Raw genomic sequence first — 15577 nt, 5'->3', positions numbered from 1 at the left:
AAGCCCCTACTTCTCTAATTCATCTCCCACTACTGTCTCCCTTGCTTGCTCTATTCCAGCCATACTAGTCCCCTTTCTGTCCCTCAAACATATCAGCTTCATTCCTGTCTTAGGGTCTTGGTATTTGCTGTTTCCCCTGATTGGGGTTCTTGTCCCCATGATCTCACAGATGTTTGTTTTTTCTCATTCAATTCTCAGCTCAAATGTTCTCTCTTCAAAGAAACCTTTTGTGACCTTGCTATCTAATATGTTTCTCTCTCTGAGTTTACCCTGTCTTATGGCCTTGAGTCCTTGTCACTCTCTCAAATGATCTTTCTTATATATCTCATTCTTGTTTAGTGTCTCTCTCTGACAACAGGATTTCATTTTGTATGTATATTTTACTCATTTGTGTCTCTGGGGCTTAGAATAGTGACACATAGGTGCTTGGTAAATTTTTGTTAGCTGCCTGGAAGGTGTTGGAGTTAATCAAGGTCGAAGAAGAGGCAGTCCTGGTTAGAGGACTTGGAATGTTGTCAACCTGGCCCTGCTACAGCAGAAAGAGGTCCTGACCAAGTGGAACCAGGAACCAGATCAAAATGTGCCCATTAGAGAAGTCACTCAGAGGTGGCTCACCTTTGCAGCTGGTTCAAAAAGTGCCAAAACAGCAGGTTGTGTCCTGGGCTTGGAGCACCTAGAGTATGAGACAAGGTCATGAGGTTTCCCCTCCAGAAGAAGCATAGTAACTAGAGTTTAACCCATCAGCATATCAACAGTCAACAGGACCCCTCCTCCTGTTTGGGTGACATTCAGGGGCAATGAATTGTGTGGGGACAACTGATAAGACCAGCTCTAATCCAGATATTAAGTAGGTTCCAAAGACAATCCAGGCGGAAGTCAGAACCAGGCAGAGATGAGAACCAGACCTGGGACTGAGCTGAGCCTGAGGCTAAATGAGCATGGGAGAGTGCTGCAGGGATGAGCCAGGCAGGACCAGACAGGCTCTTTGTTTGGGTGGGAAGCACATCTGGTGTGCATTACCCTTTGCTGTCTGGGAGCAGAACTGCATACTCCTAACAGGAAACAGCTCAGGAGCTGTCATCCCAGGACCTGCTCACAGTGGGATTCCAAGAAGAGGGGCCCCAAAGGAGCCCCCCCTCCCCCATCTTCTTGGGGCTGTTGCAGATATGCCTTTACTAGCCAGTTTTTATAAGGACCACCCAAAGCTCCCATTGTCTCAAAAACCAGGTGCAAATAGTTCTCCCTGATGCACAGATCCTTTCTAAACTCAGCTCTCCACCAGGGTTCTTCTTGGGCCAGACTCCCAGGTGTCCTCCCATCCAACCCCAAAGACATTCCTACCTCCTTACTTTTGCCCAGTACCCTCCTATTTACCAATCAAAAATTGCACTATATTCAATAGACACAATAACTCCATTTGGTTTTCTGCAAGCCTGCCCTGATGTTGAGTACATAGTATTTTCTCTTTTTTAGTATTTATTTTTTAGTGGTAGTTGGACATAATACCTTCATTTTATTTATTTATTCATTTTATGTGGTGCTGAGGATGGAACCCAGAGCCTCACACAGGTGAGCACTCTACCACTGAGCCACAATCCCAGCCCCAAGTACATAGTATTTTCAATCCCCATAGTACAACCTTGGACTTGATGTTGTCTAATTCTTGTTCTCAGGTAGTTAGTGTTGTACATTGTCCCTGTGACTAGATTATAGGGCCTTTGAACATAGGGGACATGTCTCTTGTCATACCATCCAACAAAGTTCTGGGGGCAGCCAGGTGCAGTGGTGCACACCTGTAATCTCAGCAGCTTGAGAGCCTAAGGCAGGAGGATCATGATTTCAAAGTCCATCTCAGCAACTTAGCGAGGCCCTAAGCAACTCAGCAAGACCCAATCTCTACATAAAATATAAAAAAGGACTGGGGATATCCCTTGTGTCTCAGTGATTAGTGCCCCTGGATTCAATCCATAGTACCAAAAAAAAAAAAAAATCTGGGAGCATAATAGCTATTTGCTAGCTTCAGCCCTGTCCCATCCAAGAAAGGAAAAGGGAGGACAGGGTGACACCTTTGGTGTCCAAGCCATCTTGGTAAAAAACGGGAAACAGGATCTAATTACTGTATACTTTTTATTTTTAAACTTTAGGAAATAAGAAGAGAACAGTCTATCTGTACATCCAAAGGCACACTCCTAGGAAATACTGTGTCCATCTCCTTTCAAAACTTTTCTACCTGACCACCTGCATTGTCTTTCTAGAAAAACATCTGGCCTATGTGTCATCCCCACTGGGTGTTTCTTCTACCCACTGATGACACTGAGCAAGAGAATGAATTAGTCCCAATGAAATGATTCAATGGGTATTTCAGGTAGCATGAAAGTCTGGTAGGGAGTGTGCATTTGCATGAGTATTTCACTATAGTAGGGAAAGCTCATTACAATCTGGAATGTCTTCTTGGGGCTGAAGGTGTAGCTTAGTGGTAGAGCATTTACTTAGCATGCACCAGGGCTCCAAATTCAAACCACAGTAGTGCAAAAAGAAAGAAAAAAAAATGTCTTCTAGGAGGAAAGCAAAACATAAAGCTATGTGATAATCTATACAAATTTTATTTTGATATCAATTTGTATGGAAACAAGCAGGTGTCAGCATTATGCAGGCACAGAAAAAGGGAAAGAAAAAACTCCAGTGATAATTTGTATTTACAACATTTGGTTTCAACAAGGACAGGAAGCTTTACTGTTAGCTTCCTGTGGGAACTCCAGTTTCTGCACCTTCCCCTGCTGCCTCTCAGCATCTCGATACAGCAGAGATTTCTGGGCCTTCAATCGGCAAGCCAGGCACATGAAAATTGACTCCACGTTCTGGCTCTCTTTGGGGTCCTTGGCTGATGTCTCAAACAAGAGCATGTTGTGGGCATCAGCAAATTTCAGGGCTAGGTTGGAGGGCACCTGAATCTGTTCCCTCAAGTCACACTTGTTGCCCACAAGCACCTTCGGAACTAGTGGGGGCACAGCATGCCCATTGCATTCTTGGATCCACATTTTGAGGTTGGTGAAGGAGGTCATCTTGGTGACATCATAGACAAAGACCACTGCATGCACATTGCGGTAGTAATGCTCAACCATGCTTTTACGAAAGCGTTCCTGACCTGCTGTGTCCCACACCTGAACCTGGAAGATACAAAAATCCATATGTGGAGTCAGAAAAGGAAACATAAACAGACAAAAGAAAATATGGTCTTGTAGCATAAGAAAATGAGGTTACAGGGGCTGGCATTGTGGCTCAGTGGTAGAGCGCTTGCCTAATGTGTGAGGCACTGGATTCAATCCTCAGCACCACATAAAATTAATTAATTAATTAATTAATTAATTAATTAATTAAAGGTATTGTGTCCATCTACAACTAAAAAACAAAAAGAAAAAAAAAAGAAAATGTGGTTACAAGCCCCGACATAGGAAGTGGTTCTTGACAGGTAAGCAGAATGGACTTATCAAAGTACAGACAGAAATTTTAGGGTTTGTCAAGTTTTTCTTAAGATTATTAGTTGCAAATAGAGTTGAAAATCTGAAGGCTTTTAGTTTAAACACTGGGGCATAAATTGGTCAAATTTTCTGGAGGGAACTTTGGCAATATTATCCAAGAAATACTCACAAATTTTGGAATTTGTAATCCCACTTCCAGAAATCTATACAAAAGACGTAATAGAGATGTGCTCAAAATTCTGCACAAAGATCTTAACCATGGTATTATTTATACTCTTCTAAAAACAGGAAACAATCTAAATGCTCACTAGGAAGCAAAAGTGTATAGCTATTCAATGGGCTATTATGCAGCCATTAAAAATAATGTTTCCAAAGAATAAATGATAAGAGAAATGCTCACAAAGTACAAGGAAGTGAAAAACAAAAGAATAGATACAATATTTTTTCAGGATTGGAGGTATAACTCAGTGGTAGAAAACCTGGGTTCAATCCCCAACACCACCAAAAAAATTCATATGCTATTGTCTTGATTTTTAATAAAACACTAAACATAAACATGTGTATAGGAAAGAATGGAAGTGTATATAGAACATTAATGGTTATATATATTTATGGGCAGCAGGACTATAGGTGACTTTTTTTGTATTTTCCAAGTTTTCTACCATAAATATGCATTTCTTTATTTGGAAATTTTTTTCTTTTTCTTTTCCTTTTTTCAGTGCTGGGGATTGAACCCTGTGCCTTTTTTCATGCTAGGCTGGCACAGAACTACATCCCCAGCCATATTACATTACTTTTTAAAGAAAGAAAAGTTAGTGTTAAAATCTCACCCTTCAGCTGAATTTATTTAAGTCACTGAATTTTCTTCTGCACTTTGACCTTTTTTTATTTTTTTTATACTGGGGATTGAATCCAGGGGTGCTTAGCCACTGAGCCACGTCCCCAGCCCTTTTTATTTTTTTGAGACAGGGTCTCAGTAAGTTTCTTGGGGCCTAAGTGGCTGAGGCTGGCCTCAAACTTGTGATCCTCCTGCCTTAGCCTTCCAAGTCACTGGGATTATAGGCATGTGCCACTGTGCCTGGCTGGCTTTTTTTGATAAGAACAATTTATAAAGGAAAAAAAGCTGGCATCACTAACATGCACAAAGAGAACACCCAGGGAACACACACACTCAAGCCCAATCCTTTTGCCCTTTATACATCCAACATCTTGGACAAGAGACATGCATGCTCAGAGTGATGGTCCCAATGCCCTATACAATTCTCGGCTATCTATAAAATTTGATTATGGCCACTAATTGATTACTATGGCTTTTAAAACGATGTATAGCCTTTGTTTGGAGTTAGTGGTCCATAAATATAATCTAGTAAATATAATTGAATCACTCTGCTGAGTGAAGATCTTACAGGGCCCCAGAGTCATCATTCTGAACATCAGTTTTCATTGTCCTGGCTCTCCTTCATCATCCTCTACTGACATGGCTTCAAATGTCTCCAGCATAACCCCCTCTTCTATTTCAGTTTTCATGTCCCTTGGACAGACCTTCGCCTCCTTGCTCCTGGACTACAGTATTCTTTTGATTTCTGGATATATCCACTCCACTGTCTTCTGAATGCTACTTTCAAACTAGCCTTCCCAAATCCCCACTTGTATCTGAATGTCATCTTATACTTCAGGAAATTATAGTGGCCCTCTACTGTGTGTGACTTCAAATGGAAAATTTTCTGTCTGCCATAAGTTGACTCTCCCAACCTGGATTCAAACTATTCAGGTAGCTACACCTGGTTCATTTGATCCTGCTAGTCCACCCTTCTACTGTAGATTTGCTTGCCCCCTCTTTGCCCTATCCAAATCCCACCCATTCTTGAAGGCTAAGCTCATATCTCCATCTTCTTTCTTCTTCCTCAAACTTTCTAAATCTATCTATCTATCTCTCTCTCCCCCCCCCCTTGTACCAGGGATTGAACCTAGGGGCACTTAACAACTGAGTCACATCTCCAGCCCTTTTTATGTTTTATCTTGAGACAGGGTCTTGCTAAGTTGCTTAGAGTCTTGCTGAGTTGCTGAGGATGGCCTTGAACTTGTGATCCACTTGCCTCCTGAGCCACTGGGATTATAGGCATGTGCTACTGCACCTGGCTACTTTCCCCACTTTCTATACAATTTTTTTTCCTTAGGAATTTCTTTTGCATTTTGAGTCTGTATCATACCATTTAGAATATATTTGTGTTCTCTGATTGTCTCCTCAGTGCTCTTGGCACCTCTCCAGCTAGACTGTAAGCAGTCTTTTTCTACATCAGATCACTTACCATCAAGGTTTTCATTATCATCAAAAGCACTATTGGCCTGAGCCACCAAAACTACAAACAGTCTGGCAGTCTAGGTATCTGCCAGGGCCATTTCAGAGAGAATATATGACTTTTGTTACATAGAAAAACCTATGTCCTTGAACATGGATTTGCTTCTGCAAAGACAAAAGATTTTCATTTCTTCCACCTCTCTGATGCTCTGAACAGGATGAAAGGGGAAGTAGGCTGAGAGAGGACTGGAGGTCATGAGGAAGGGAGCAGGTCTAGCCCAGGAATATCATTACCACTTGGCTCCTGATCTCCACTTCCCACCCTGCCCCCCAGTAGTCTTAACTCTCCCTCCTGCCTCTGAGTAAGACTGAATCCCTATCAGCCCTCAGGCATGTGGCAGATGCTTTAACACCACGAGCTCAGGATTCTAAAAATACCTGCCACTAGCAGGAACACGGGTGGGAGTGTGTGAGGTGTTTGAGGCTGAGTAAGGTTGGCTGTTTGGCTTTTCTTTGGCTTCCTAATTGTGTATACCACCCAAGTTGCCAGAACTGCAGGGAGGGCCCTCTCTGCTGGAGACCTCCTCTGCCTTTCCAAGGGTATTGCTATCAAGAGCCTCCTTCTGGAAGCTTTTATTTGGAGGCTCAGAATTTCAACAGTAGGCATTGCTCCCAATCCAGCTCTTTAAAAACCTAATCTAAGTTATTTGCACCCCTGTCTGTGGTGAGAGGTAAGCCTGGAAGCAGGCTGCTCCCAGCAGTGCAGTCTCAGAGCCCTCAGAAAAGGAGCAATAGCTGTTAGGTTCACCAGATATGGGAAATGATCTCTTTGTGTTTTGGGGTTCAGTGTTCTGTTCTTCTCGCCATTTTTATAACCCCTGGCCCATGTCCTTTTCATAAATATCACCTCTACCCTGTGTGCAGGGATGACCACAACCTCTTAGACACACACACACCCCAGATCCTCATTTCTCTCAGAGGGCCAGTGGGGCATAGTGGAGTCAAATCAACGTGTCTGCATTTCATGGCCCAAATTATGTAATTGTTGGGTGTCCTTAGGAAAGTTAATTTCCCTATCTTCAGTGTCCTTATCTGCATAAATGAAGATAACAGTAGCTATCATGTGAGCATTAACATTCCTTGTAAGTACATGACATTATGACTAAATATAGTCAGCCCTCAGTATCCCCAGCAGCTTGGTTCTAGAATCCTTGGAGGATGCCCAAATCATGGAAGTTCAAGTCCACTATGCAAAATGCTGTTATATTTGTATATAACCTATACTCATCCTCCCATATTATTTAAATCATGTTTATATTATTTATAATACCTAATACAAAGTAAATGCTAAAAAAATGGTTGTTATAATGTATTATTTAGGGGAGAATGATAAAAATGTTTGCACATGTTCAGTACAGATGCATGTTTTTTTTTAAATGCCAAGGGGGGTTCATGCCATGGATTGAACTCAGAAGCAGTCAACCACTGAGCCACATCCCCAGCCCTATTTTGTATTTTATTTAGAGACAGGGTCTCACTGAGTTGCTTAGTGCCTCGAAGTTGCTGAGACTGGCTTTGAACTTGTGATCCTCCTGCCTCAGCCTCCCAAGCTGCTGGGATTACAGGCATGCACCACCACACCCAGCTGAAAAAAAAAAAAAAAAAAGATTTTTTTGTAGTTGTAGATAGGCAAAATACCTTTATTTTACTTATTTATTTTATGTGGTGTTAAGGATCGAACTCAATGCCTCACACATGCTAGGCAAGCACTCCACCACTGAGCTACAGCCCCAGCTGCAGATGCAATTTTTCGAATAATTTTGCCCCTTGGTTAGTTGGATCCTTACATGTGGAACCCATGGATATAGAGGACCAACTGTCTGAGAAGCCCAGAAACCCCACCACTGAATCTGGATGGACAACTGATTGGATGCTATTGGAAAGGCATCATTCCAGCTCTTCTCCTTAGTATCTGAGTAAAAGACTAAGAAAGTAATTTAACCACCCTCAACTGAGCCACACTTTCTTCCTCTGCACATTGGGAACTCATTCTCTCATGGTGGCTGGGATGAGCCAGTGAAATAATATGAGAAAGAGCTTCTGCAAAATGTAAACTTCTCTGTAAATATTAGTTGTTATTCTCTGAAAGCTCAGCAGCCCTCCCCATTAGTCTTGCTCCTTGGATCTTTTGGGTTTCATCCTGGAAAGCACAGAAAGCTTGGCTTCTCCAAACTGAAATATAGCCAAGGCAAGGGCAATCCTGTGGGGAGACAGAGAGGAATGTGGTCAACATGCCATGGGGGGCTGGAGGCAGGTGAGTGCCAGAATAGGATTGCAGGGCACAGCATGGGGAACTGCCAAAGATCAATTGAACAGTTTTAACCATTTTCCTGGGGCTATCCCTGCCTATGCAAGATTTAGCAAGCCTTGCATCCCCTGCACATGCTCCTAGCTGACATGGGTATTTCTTTTCTCTAGGGAACATATCTTTCTACAGATGAGGCATGAATGTCCTTTTGTTGGAGGCTGATGGGGGAGGGTAAAAGTGAAAAAAAGGGAGACAAATACATTTCTAACCTTTGGGGGACACCCCAGTGGGTGATGGGAAAAGTTTAAAAGAAATCCTTTTTCAACTAGCTGGATTGTCCATCTGCATCTAAGATACACACACAAAGCTGATACAGAATGGCAAAGGAGGACAGAGACACAAAGAGAAACACACAGAGAAAAAGCAGCAGCCAGGGAGACAGACACACACACACACTGATGGATAATTAACCATTAAGCTAACTGGCAGAGGATGGGAGGAAGCTCAGAAGCCCTAAGGAAGACATGATGTCATTCTGACTGCAGGCAGCTTCTGAGGAACACTGAGCTCAGCCTCCATCCATTCGCTATAGTAACCCAAGACAGTGTTTTGTTCTCAGTGATCAGCAGAGGAAGAGAAATCCACAGTCCTAGGCTGCACCTGCCACAGCCACAACTGACCTGCAGTTTGACTGGCTGTGAGGGCTGGGACAGAAAGGGTACCCAGCCTGGTGAAGGAAACAAACTAAACAGGAGGGCTTCTTCCATGAGAATTTATCAATAATGGCTGAAAAATTAGTTTCTGAGTGTCCCTTCTACTTCTTACCCCCCAAACCCTATTCATTGTTTTCTGAGGCTTTTCCTCATTTTCCTTTCTTTCTTTCTTTTCTTCTTTCTTCTTTTGTGGTGCTGTGGATGGAATCCAGGGCCTCACTCATGTTAAGTAAGTGATCTACCACTACATCCCCAGCCCTTTCCAGTGCTTTTAGACTGAGGCAGACTCAATATGGTTTAGTTAAACCTGTGACAGACACATAGGGAAGTTCCATCCTACCTTTCAGGGTTATGCAATGCCTCCACCCTTCTTAGACTGATATCAGGAAAAGCTGTCAGCTTTCCCATATGATGTCCCTCTGTGTGTTGTTCCAGGTAACCTTGTAGGTTGGATGGACTAGTGGTGATTTATATGCTCTTCAAAGCATGATGCATGAAAATAGCACAAGAAAGGGAATTAGACTTGAGTTGCAGGCCTGCTCCTGTTTGATCTTGGGCATGTTTCTCTCTCTCTGAGCCTCAATTTTCTATCTATAAAATTATTACATTGGATTAGAGAATCTCTAAGTTCTCTTCTATCTCGGAATATGTTCTAATTCTCATGCCCAAGGTGCAAAAAGCAAAACCCATGGACTCTAAATGCTCTGAGTTATTTTTCTCCAGTGCTGAAGATGGAAACCAGAGCCTCATCCTTGCTCTTTAACTGAGCTACAAGCCCAGCCCCGAAGGAGACATCTTGAAGGCTCCTGGGTCCTTGGGATACATCTTTGGGATGGCAAGACTGGCTGCCTCCCCCTGAGCACACTTCCCAATCTAGAGACTGGATATTTCCACCTAGAGCATAGCACAGAGGTAAAGAGCATGGGTTCTGAATCTGGGTTGAAATCCTGACCCTGTTAAAAGGAAAGCAAGATAGAAAGAGGGGGAAAGTGCTTGAGAGTGAGAGTCAAAGACAGAAGCTCAGATCCATGTGTCATTGGGCAAGTTATTTCTTTTCCAACTTTAATCTCCTTATCTGTACAATGGGGATGATTACAGTCCTAATTTCCTAGGGTTGCTGTGAGTATCAAATAAGACAATGTATGTAAAGTGCCTAGCCTGGGCTCCTTGTTAATTCAGTAAACCAAAGTTGTTTACTAGTATTGCTCTTCTTGAGGTCATTTTCACCAGGAAACACTGTTTTGTAAATGTTGTGATGATGTGGGGGTGGGGGTCATAGTGAGAGGAGAGACCAAATGGGGCTTCAATCCCCTAGGGATGGCCCTGGTGATTAAGAGTGTAGCTTCAACTACAACAAATCAGTCATTTCCCAGTAGGCACTGTCTTATGTCCTATTCTGGGACACAGGGAGGCAGTCCATGAGAGACCACACCCTACCCTTGGGCACAGGACAAGAGCTCCCTATGACTTCTCTAGCATTCTCCTGCCAGGACTGGGATTTTATGTCCTGACAGCCTTGTATTGCTGCTGGCTGTGGTCTAGGGCTATCTCCACTTGTCACACTGGACTTTTCTCCCTCCCCTGAAGGGGGAAGCCCTTTGGCAGCCATCTCCTAGCATGGTTTTGGCACTTGTTCCTTGAGAAACTCCAGGTCAGCCAGCTGATGAAGCAAAATCTTCTCCTATTTAGATCATGTGCCAGCTGCCAGGCTCTTCCATCTTCCCACAGGCATGCTGGTCTCTTGACTGCTGGCTCTGGCCTTGATGTTGAAGCAGCTTTACAAGAAGCAGGTTCCCATCTCCCCATTCCCATACTCTACTTAGAGTTCCTATAGAATCTTCCCTCAGAGGGGCTCCTCCTTGAGCAGTGTCACAAGGCTTTGTCCTCTTGAAAATATCATCTTCCCAAAAAAGCCCGTATTAAGCACTTATCTGCACGTGGTGGTGTGCTGAGCTCTGTTTCTAGTGAGTCACACTGTCACAGGCTCTGCCCTCTGGGAAAAAGTCTGGAATCTTTGGCAGAGGCTGTGAAACCTAGTTGGGCTAAGCACAAGGGTATTGGAAGGGAAGAACATTTTTAAAAAATCTCCCCAAGGCCATTGGGTAGCAAGCAGGGTCCATTCTTCACCTCCCATTCCTCACTTTCATACTTCTTTCTCTCCTCTCCTCTTTTCCCCTTCCCTAGACTCCCCAATACTTCCTTTATCCTCCACCCAAATTTCAAATGAATTTAATTCCCCACTTTTAAATCCAGGGTATCAACATTTAAGGAGTTTTGAGAGTTTAAGAGCCCATCCATATATTTCCACTTTGGGGGAAAAAAGCATATTTTAGACATTACAGAATCTTACAGCCTTACATTAAAGAAGCTAGACATATTAGAGGAACATCAAACATGATGCAAACATCAAAATGAGAGTCCCAGGAAAATATAGGGATAATTAACTACCTTGACTTTAAAAGGGTGTGTAGCAATCCCCCCCCCTGAAAAAAATGCAAGAAGAAAAAAGATCACAATTTCAAAAGAATGCTCTATCTTCCTGGACTGGGGTTGTAGCTCAGTGGTAGAGTGCTTGCTTTGCACCTGTGAGGAACTGGGTTCTATCCTCAGCACCACATAAAGATAAATAAATAAATTAAAGGTACTGTGTCCATCTACAACTCAAAATATAGACCCTAGTACTCTGCCTTATCAATATTGAACTGCTCATCTTCCTGACATCTAGTGCCTTGGCCTGGTTTCTGAAGCCATTTTATTTTATTTTATTTTTTTAAAAGAGAGAGTGAGAGAGGAGAGAGAGAGAATTTTTAATATTTATTTTTTAGTTCTCGGCGGACACAACATCTTTGTTGGTATGTGGTGCTGAGGATCGAACCCGGGCCGCACGCATGCCAGGCGAGCGCGCTACCACTTGAGCCACATCCCCAGCCCCTCTGAAGCCATTTTAAACACATTCATTTTAGCTGGGCATGGTGGCAAATACCTGTAATCCCAATGATTCTGGAAGCTATAGGATTGCAGTTCGAGGTCACCCTCAGCAATTTCGGAAAGCATTAAGCAACTTAGCAAGACCTTGTCTTAAAATATAAAATAAAAAGGGCTGGGGATGTTGCTCAGTGGTTAAGCACCTATGGGTTTAATCCCTGGTACAAAAAAAAAAACCCACATTTATTTTAATAATCAAGGAGTCTTGCATATTTGGGAGTATTTCATCAGTCTCCCCAGTTGCTCAGTCTTTCTCTCCACTTCACTAAGAACAGTGGCCTTGCAGTTTCTTTGGCTGTTTGACCATAGGCTCAGGGAAAGGCCAACTGTGAGTCCAGAGGGTCTCCAGTGTCCCTAGTGCCTCTTTCTTTCTGTCTTTCTTTCTTTTTTTTTTTTTTTTTTTGGTGGGGATTGAACCCAGGGCCTTGTGCATGTGAAGCAAGCACTCTATCAAGTAAGCTATATCCCCAGCACCCCCTAGTGCTTTTCAGGAGCTTCTTTTCCCATCATCCTGCCCCGTTCTCCTCCCATGGCAAGTTGCCCTTGCCATGTCCTCCCTCCTGCCACCCTTTGCACATTGACATATTTCTGTCCTATCAAGTTTCTGCCTTTTCTGAACTAAATGTGAGTACAAATGATCAGACAAGAATATTTTGTACTTAGCCTATTTGATAAACTAATGGGGGAACAAGGCACTTTCTTTGGCCCTTGGTTAAGGTGCTCAGCAGCTTTTACAAAGGCCTTCTGAACAATACCAACAGAATGAGTTATGGGCAGTTCATTCATTAGGTACCCCCAGACAAGTAAAGAAAATATCATTTGAGAAAGACTGTTCCCCAAGAACAAGTTTTGTCTATTAGAAAGGTCCACCAGGTGATCCAGTCTCAATCCTTAAAAGGGTTCATGGCTTTGTGCATAAACACCCTACTCCACCCCAATTCCAACTCAGTCCTAATCTTAACTAATAAAGTGCAATTTAAAATAAGCAGCTTTCATTCTCTGTGGATTTCCATGCTTTCCTTCCCTCTGATGCCACCTGGCTTAGCAAAAGTGTTTTTTTTTTTTTTTCAGCCTATTGGCACTCAAGAGGTATAAGAGACTTCAAGATTGTGTAAAGTGCTTTGGGATCCATTCCACAGACTAGAACCAAGGGATGCCTCCCGCCTCCCTCTGCCCTCTAGTGCCGCTGCTCCTGCTCAGTAGGTCAGGGTCAAAGTTGAAATCAAACATGCTTTTCCTGGCACAAACTGTCAGGCAGGGCAAAAGGTAAGAATGCAACCACTCCCACTTGCACTAAAAAAAATGGGTGAGGTGGGGACCAGGTTCCGTGAGAGAGAAGAAAAGGGATGAGGAAGTGTGGAGGGTCTTGGGGCTCAGCAAGCTTCTATTCAGCCAATGCTGGGCATTTGCAAACACTAGAGCTATCCCTCAGGCGAAGCCCCTTCCCAGCTCCCTCCCTTCCCAGATCTGACCAGCTGGATCACCTTGATCTTCTCGCCCTCGATTTCCACGGTTTTCTCCCTGAAATCCACACCGATGGTGGCTTCAGTCTTGTCCGGGAAGGTTCCCCCACAGAAACGGAAGGTCAGGCAGGTCTTGCCCACGTTGGAGTCCCCAATCACGATGATTTTGAAGATGCGAATCTGCACGTACTGGTCCAGCGATGAGTCGAGCTCCAAGGATGCTAGGCCAGCAGCTGAAGCGGGCTGCAGGTTCCCATGGCCCAGGATGGGCTGCGCCATCTCCCTGGGACCGGACTGGGGCCCCAACCCCCCTCGAGGGCTCCACACAAAGAAAGTGCCACGTTAGTGCGCTCGAGACGAGCGAGCTTTGTGCGTGTGTGTGCGCGTGTCTGTGTGTGTCCGCCCGTGTGTGCGTGCGCCGGCAACGTGTGTGTGCGCACGCGCGCGCGTGTGAAGGGGGTGCCTCTCACCCTAGGCCCCCTCCTCCTCCAGCGCACCCTCCTTGCAGCTCCGAGGCACCAACACAAAAGCCAAGGAGAGGAGAGATGGAGGAGAGTGGACAAACCGCGAGCCGCCTTCTGCCAGTGTGTGCCCTAGGACCGGACGCTAGGGCATGTGATCCTGTTCCCGTGCCTTTGCCTAAACCCTCCCCTGTCTGGACCCCAGGGACTCACTGGAGGGAGGACGACTGCCCAGGAAAGGAAAGGGGTGGGAGAGTACTTACACCACCCTGGGATAGTCTTCCTCTCTCCCTTTTCCTATTTGTCTTATAGGTTTTAAGCTCCCCACCCTTCTCCCCCTCCCCCCTTGGCCGGAGCGCACAAAGTCAGTAGGCAGGGAGCACAGCTGGGGAGGACAAAGAGAGCTGCACACTAAGGCATCACTAGAGCACTTTGGCTTCAGTGCGATTAACTCAAAGGTAGGGGTGGGGGGTGGGGGTCAGAGATACCTCTTTTACCTCCTGAGCAGCAGGCAGCTGCACCGCTCCTTCTTGGTCCACTATCTCTCCCCCAACACCAACACCAACACCAAGCCTTGGAATGAAGGGATGCTCTGTCTTATTGAGTAAGCAGGTGCTCTGGCAGAGACCAAGGAGCCAGGGAGGGCGCTGCCAAGACACGCAGTGGGCTGTGTGTGTGGGGTGGGGGGGGGGAGCGCAACTGAAAGAAGGGAGACAGGGGGCGCGGGTGTGCGTGTGTAGGGGGTGTTACAGTTTCTGTCACAGACTTGCCAAATGTAGGGGGGCGCGTACCAGGCGCCAACCTCCCCTCATCACACCACAAGCACCCATCCTCTGAATGTTCAGGAGAGCGTTTCCCATTGGCTGCCGCAGTCGGTTGTGTTTGGCTGGCCAATAGGGAAGGTCCGCCACGGGAGTGGGACACATGGAGGATAGGAGAAGGGGGAGTTGGTGGTGGCCGCTCCAGAAAAAGGGGATTTTGTTTCTGGAGTTAGCCATTACAGGCCCAGGTGAGGGATCTTAGGACATGGCATAAATTCCACAGTGCCTTGCATTCGTGAGCCTTCCATATAACCATTAAACCTTCAGGATGGCAGAGTTTCAAGGAGAATTGCAAATCCCTAGGAGGGTTCACCACCCCCTCTGCAACTGAATGTAGAACAAAGTGGTTGGGTCTAATTTGCCAGAAGCCTAGATTATGCTTGGAAGATGATAAATGAACACAACTTTCTTACGGTATTAGAGGGCAGCTTCCGAAAGCTTATTAATCATCATACGTTTTGGTCAAGACCCATATTCCCTCTTCCGAAAGTGATCTGCTGGTTCAGAATTTGTTTGAAATCAACTTTACTGAGGAACAATTTACATACAATAAAGTGCACCCATTTTATATTTGCTTTAAAGAATACTCCTCCCTGTATTTCATAGGCTAAGGTGACAGTGACATATGCCAATAGCACCAAGATATAAGATATTGATAATGCCATCAAAGTCAGGGATTCAAGCTGCACACATGAGCTGACATCTTATTTGTGAATCTGAGCTGCAGGAAGAGACAAATATGACTATATCCATTCCCACCAAGAGGAAAAACAATTCAGTATCAGTGATATGTCTGTGAGCAAAGTGGAAGTGACTACTCAGTTATGTTCAAGTTACTCAAAATGGGGTCTTCTAGTTATTAAGTGTATTAACTGAGTTAGCAGATATATTTATAGCTAACCTCTATCATATATGTGGGTCACCCATTTCTAAAACCCTAGATCATATTATTCAACATTAAAACAATCCAGAGAAGGAATTAATCTTAGTTGGCTAATCCAAGGTCATCATCATGAATACCAATTACCATGCTACAGCATATCAATCA

General features: G+C 44.4%; 1 protein-coding gene across 3 annotated transcripts; it reads right to left on the bottom strand.

Moving 5' to 3' along the window:
* Positions 1 to 2645: 2645 nt before the first annotated feature.
* On the bottom strand, positions 2646 to 14280 carry RAB33A (RAB33A, member RAS oncogene family). 3 transcript variants are annotated; one of them, XM_081278082.1, is made up of 3 exons: positions 14197 to 14280; positions 13269 to 13558; positions 2646 to 3167 (listed from the first exon to the last, which is right to left on the bottom strand). In XM_081278082.1, exons 2-3 carry the CDS (start codon positions 13524 to 13526, stop codon positions 2712 to 2714), a joined length of 714 nt encoding a protein of 237 aa, XP_081134208.1. In that variant the 5' UTR covers positions 13527 to 13558; positions 14197 to 14280; the 3' UTR covers positions 2646 to 2711. The 3 variants fall into 3 exon arrangements, with proteins under 3 accessions (XP_081134208.1, XP_081134209.1, XP_081134210.1); XM_081278083.1 differs by having other exon boundaries at positions 14206 to 14229; XM_081278084.1 differs by lacking the exon at positions 14197 to 14280 and having other exon boundaries at positions 2910 to 3167; positions 13252 to 14174.
* Positions 14281 to 15577: the final 1297 nt, after the last annotated feature.

Source organism: Spermophilus citellus, assembly GCF_964194105.1.
Source record: "Spermophilus citellus genome assembly, chromosome: X".
Classification (NCBI taxonomy): domain Eukaryota; kingdom Metazoa; phylum Chordata; class Mammalia; order Rodentia; family Sciuridae; genus Spermophilus; species Spermophilus citellus.
This window is presented reverse-complemented; position numbering and strand designations above follow the sequence as displayed.

Bases quoted from the DNA above. Each gene is read 5' to 3' on its own strand.
- RAB33A (XM_081278082.1), bottom strand. From the start codon at position 13,526: ATGGCGCAGCCCATCCTGGGCCATGGGAACCTGCAGCCCGCTTCAGCT. The intron at 3,168-13,268 runs GTGATCCAGCTG...TGTATCTTCCAG, and splicing joins TCGAGGGCGAGAAGATCAAG to GTTCAGGTGTGGGACACAGC.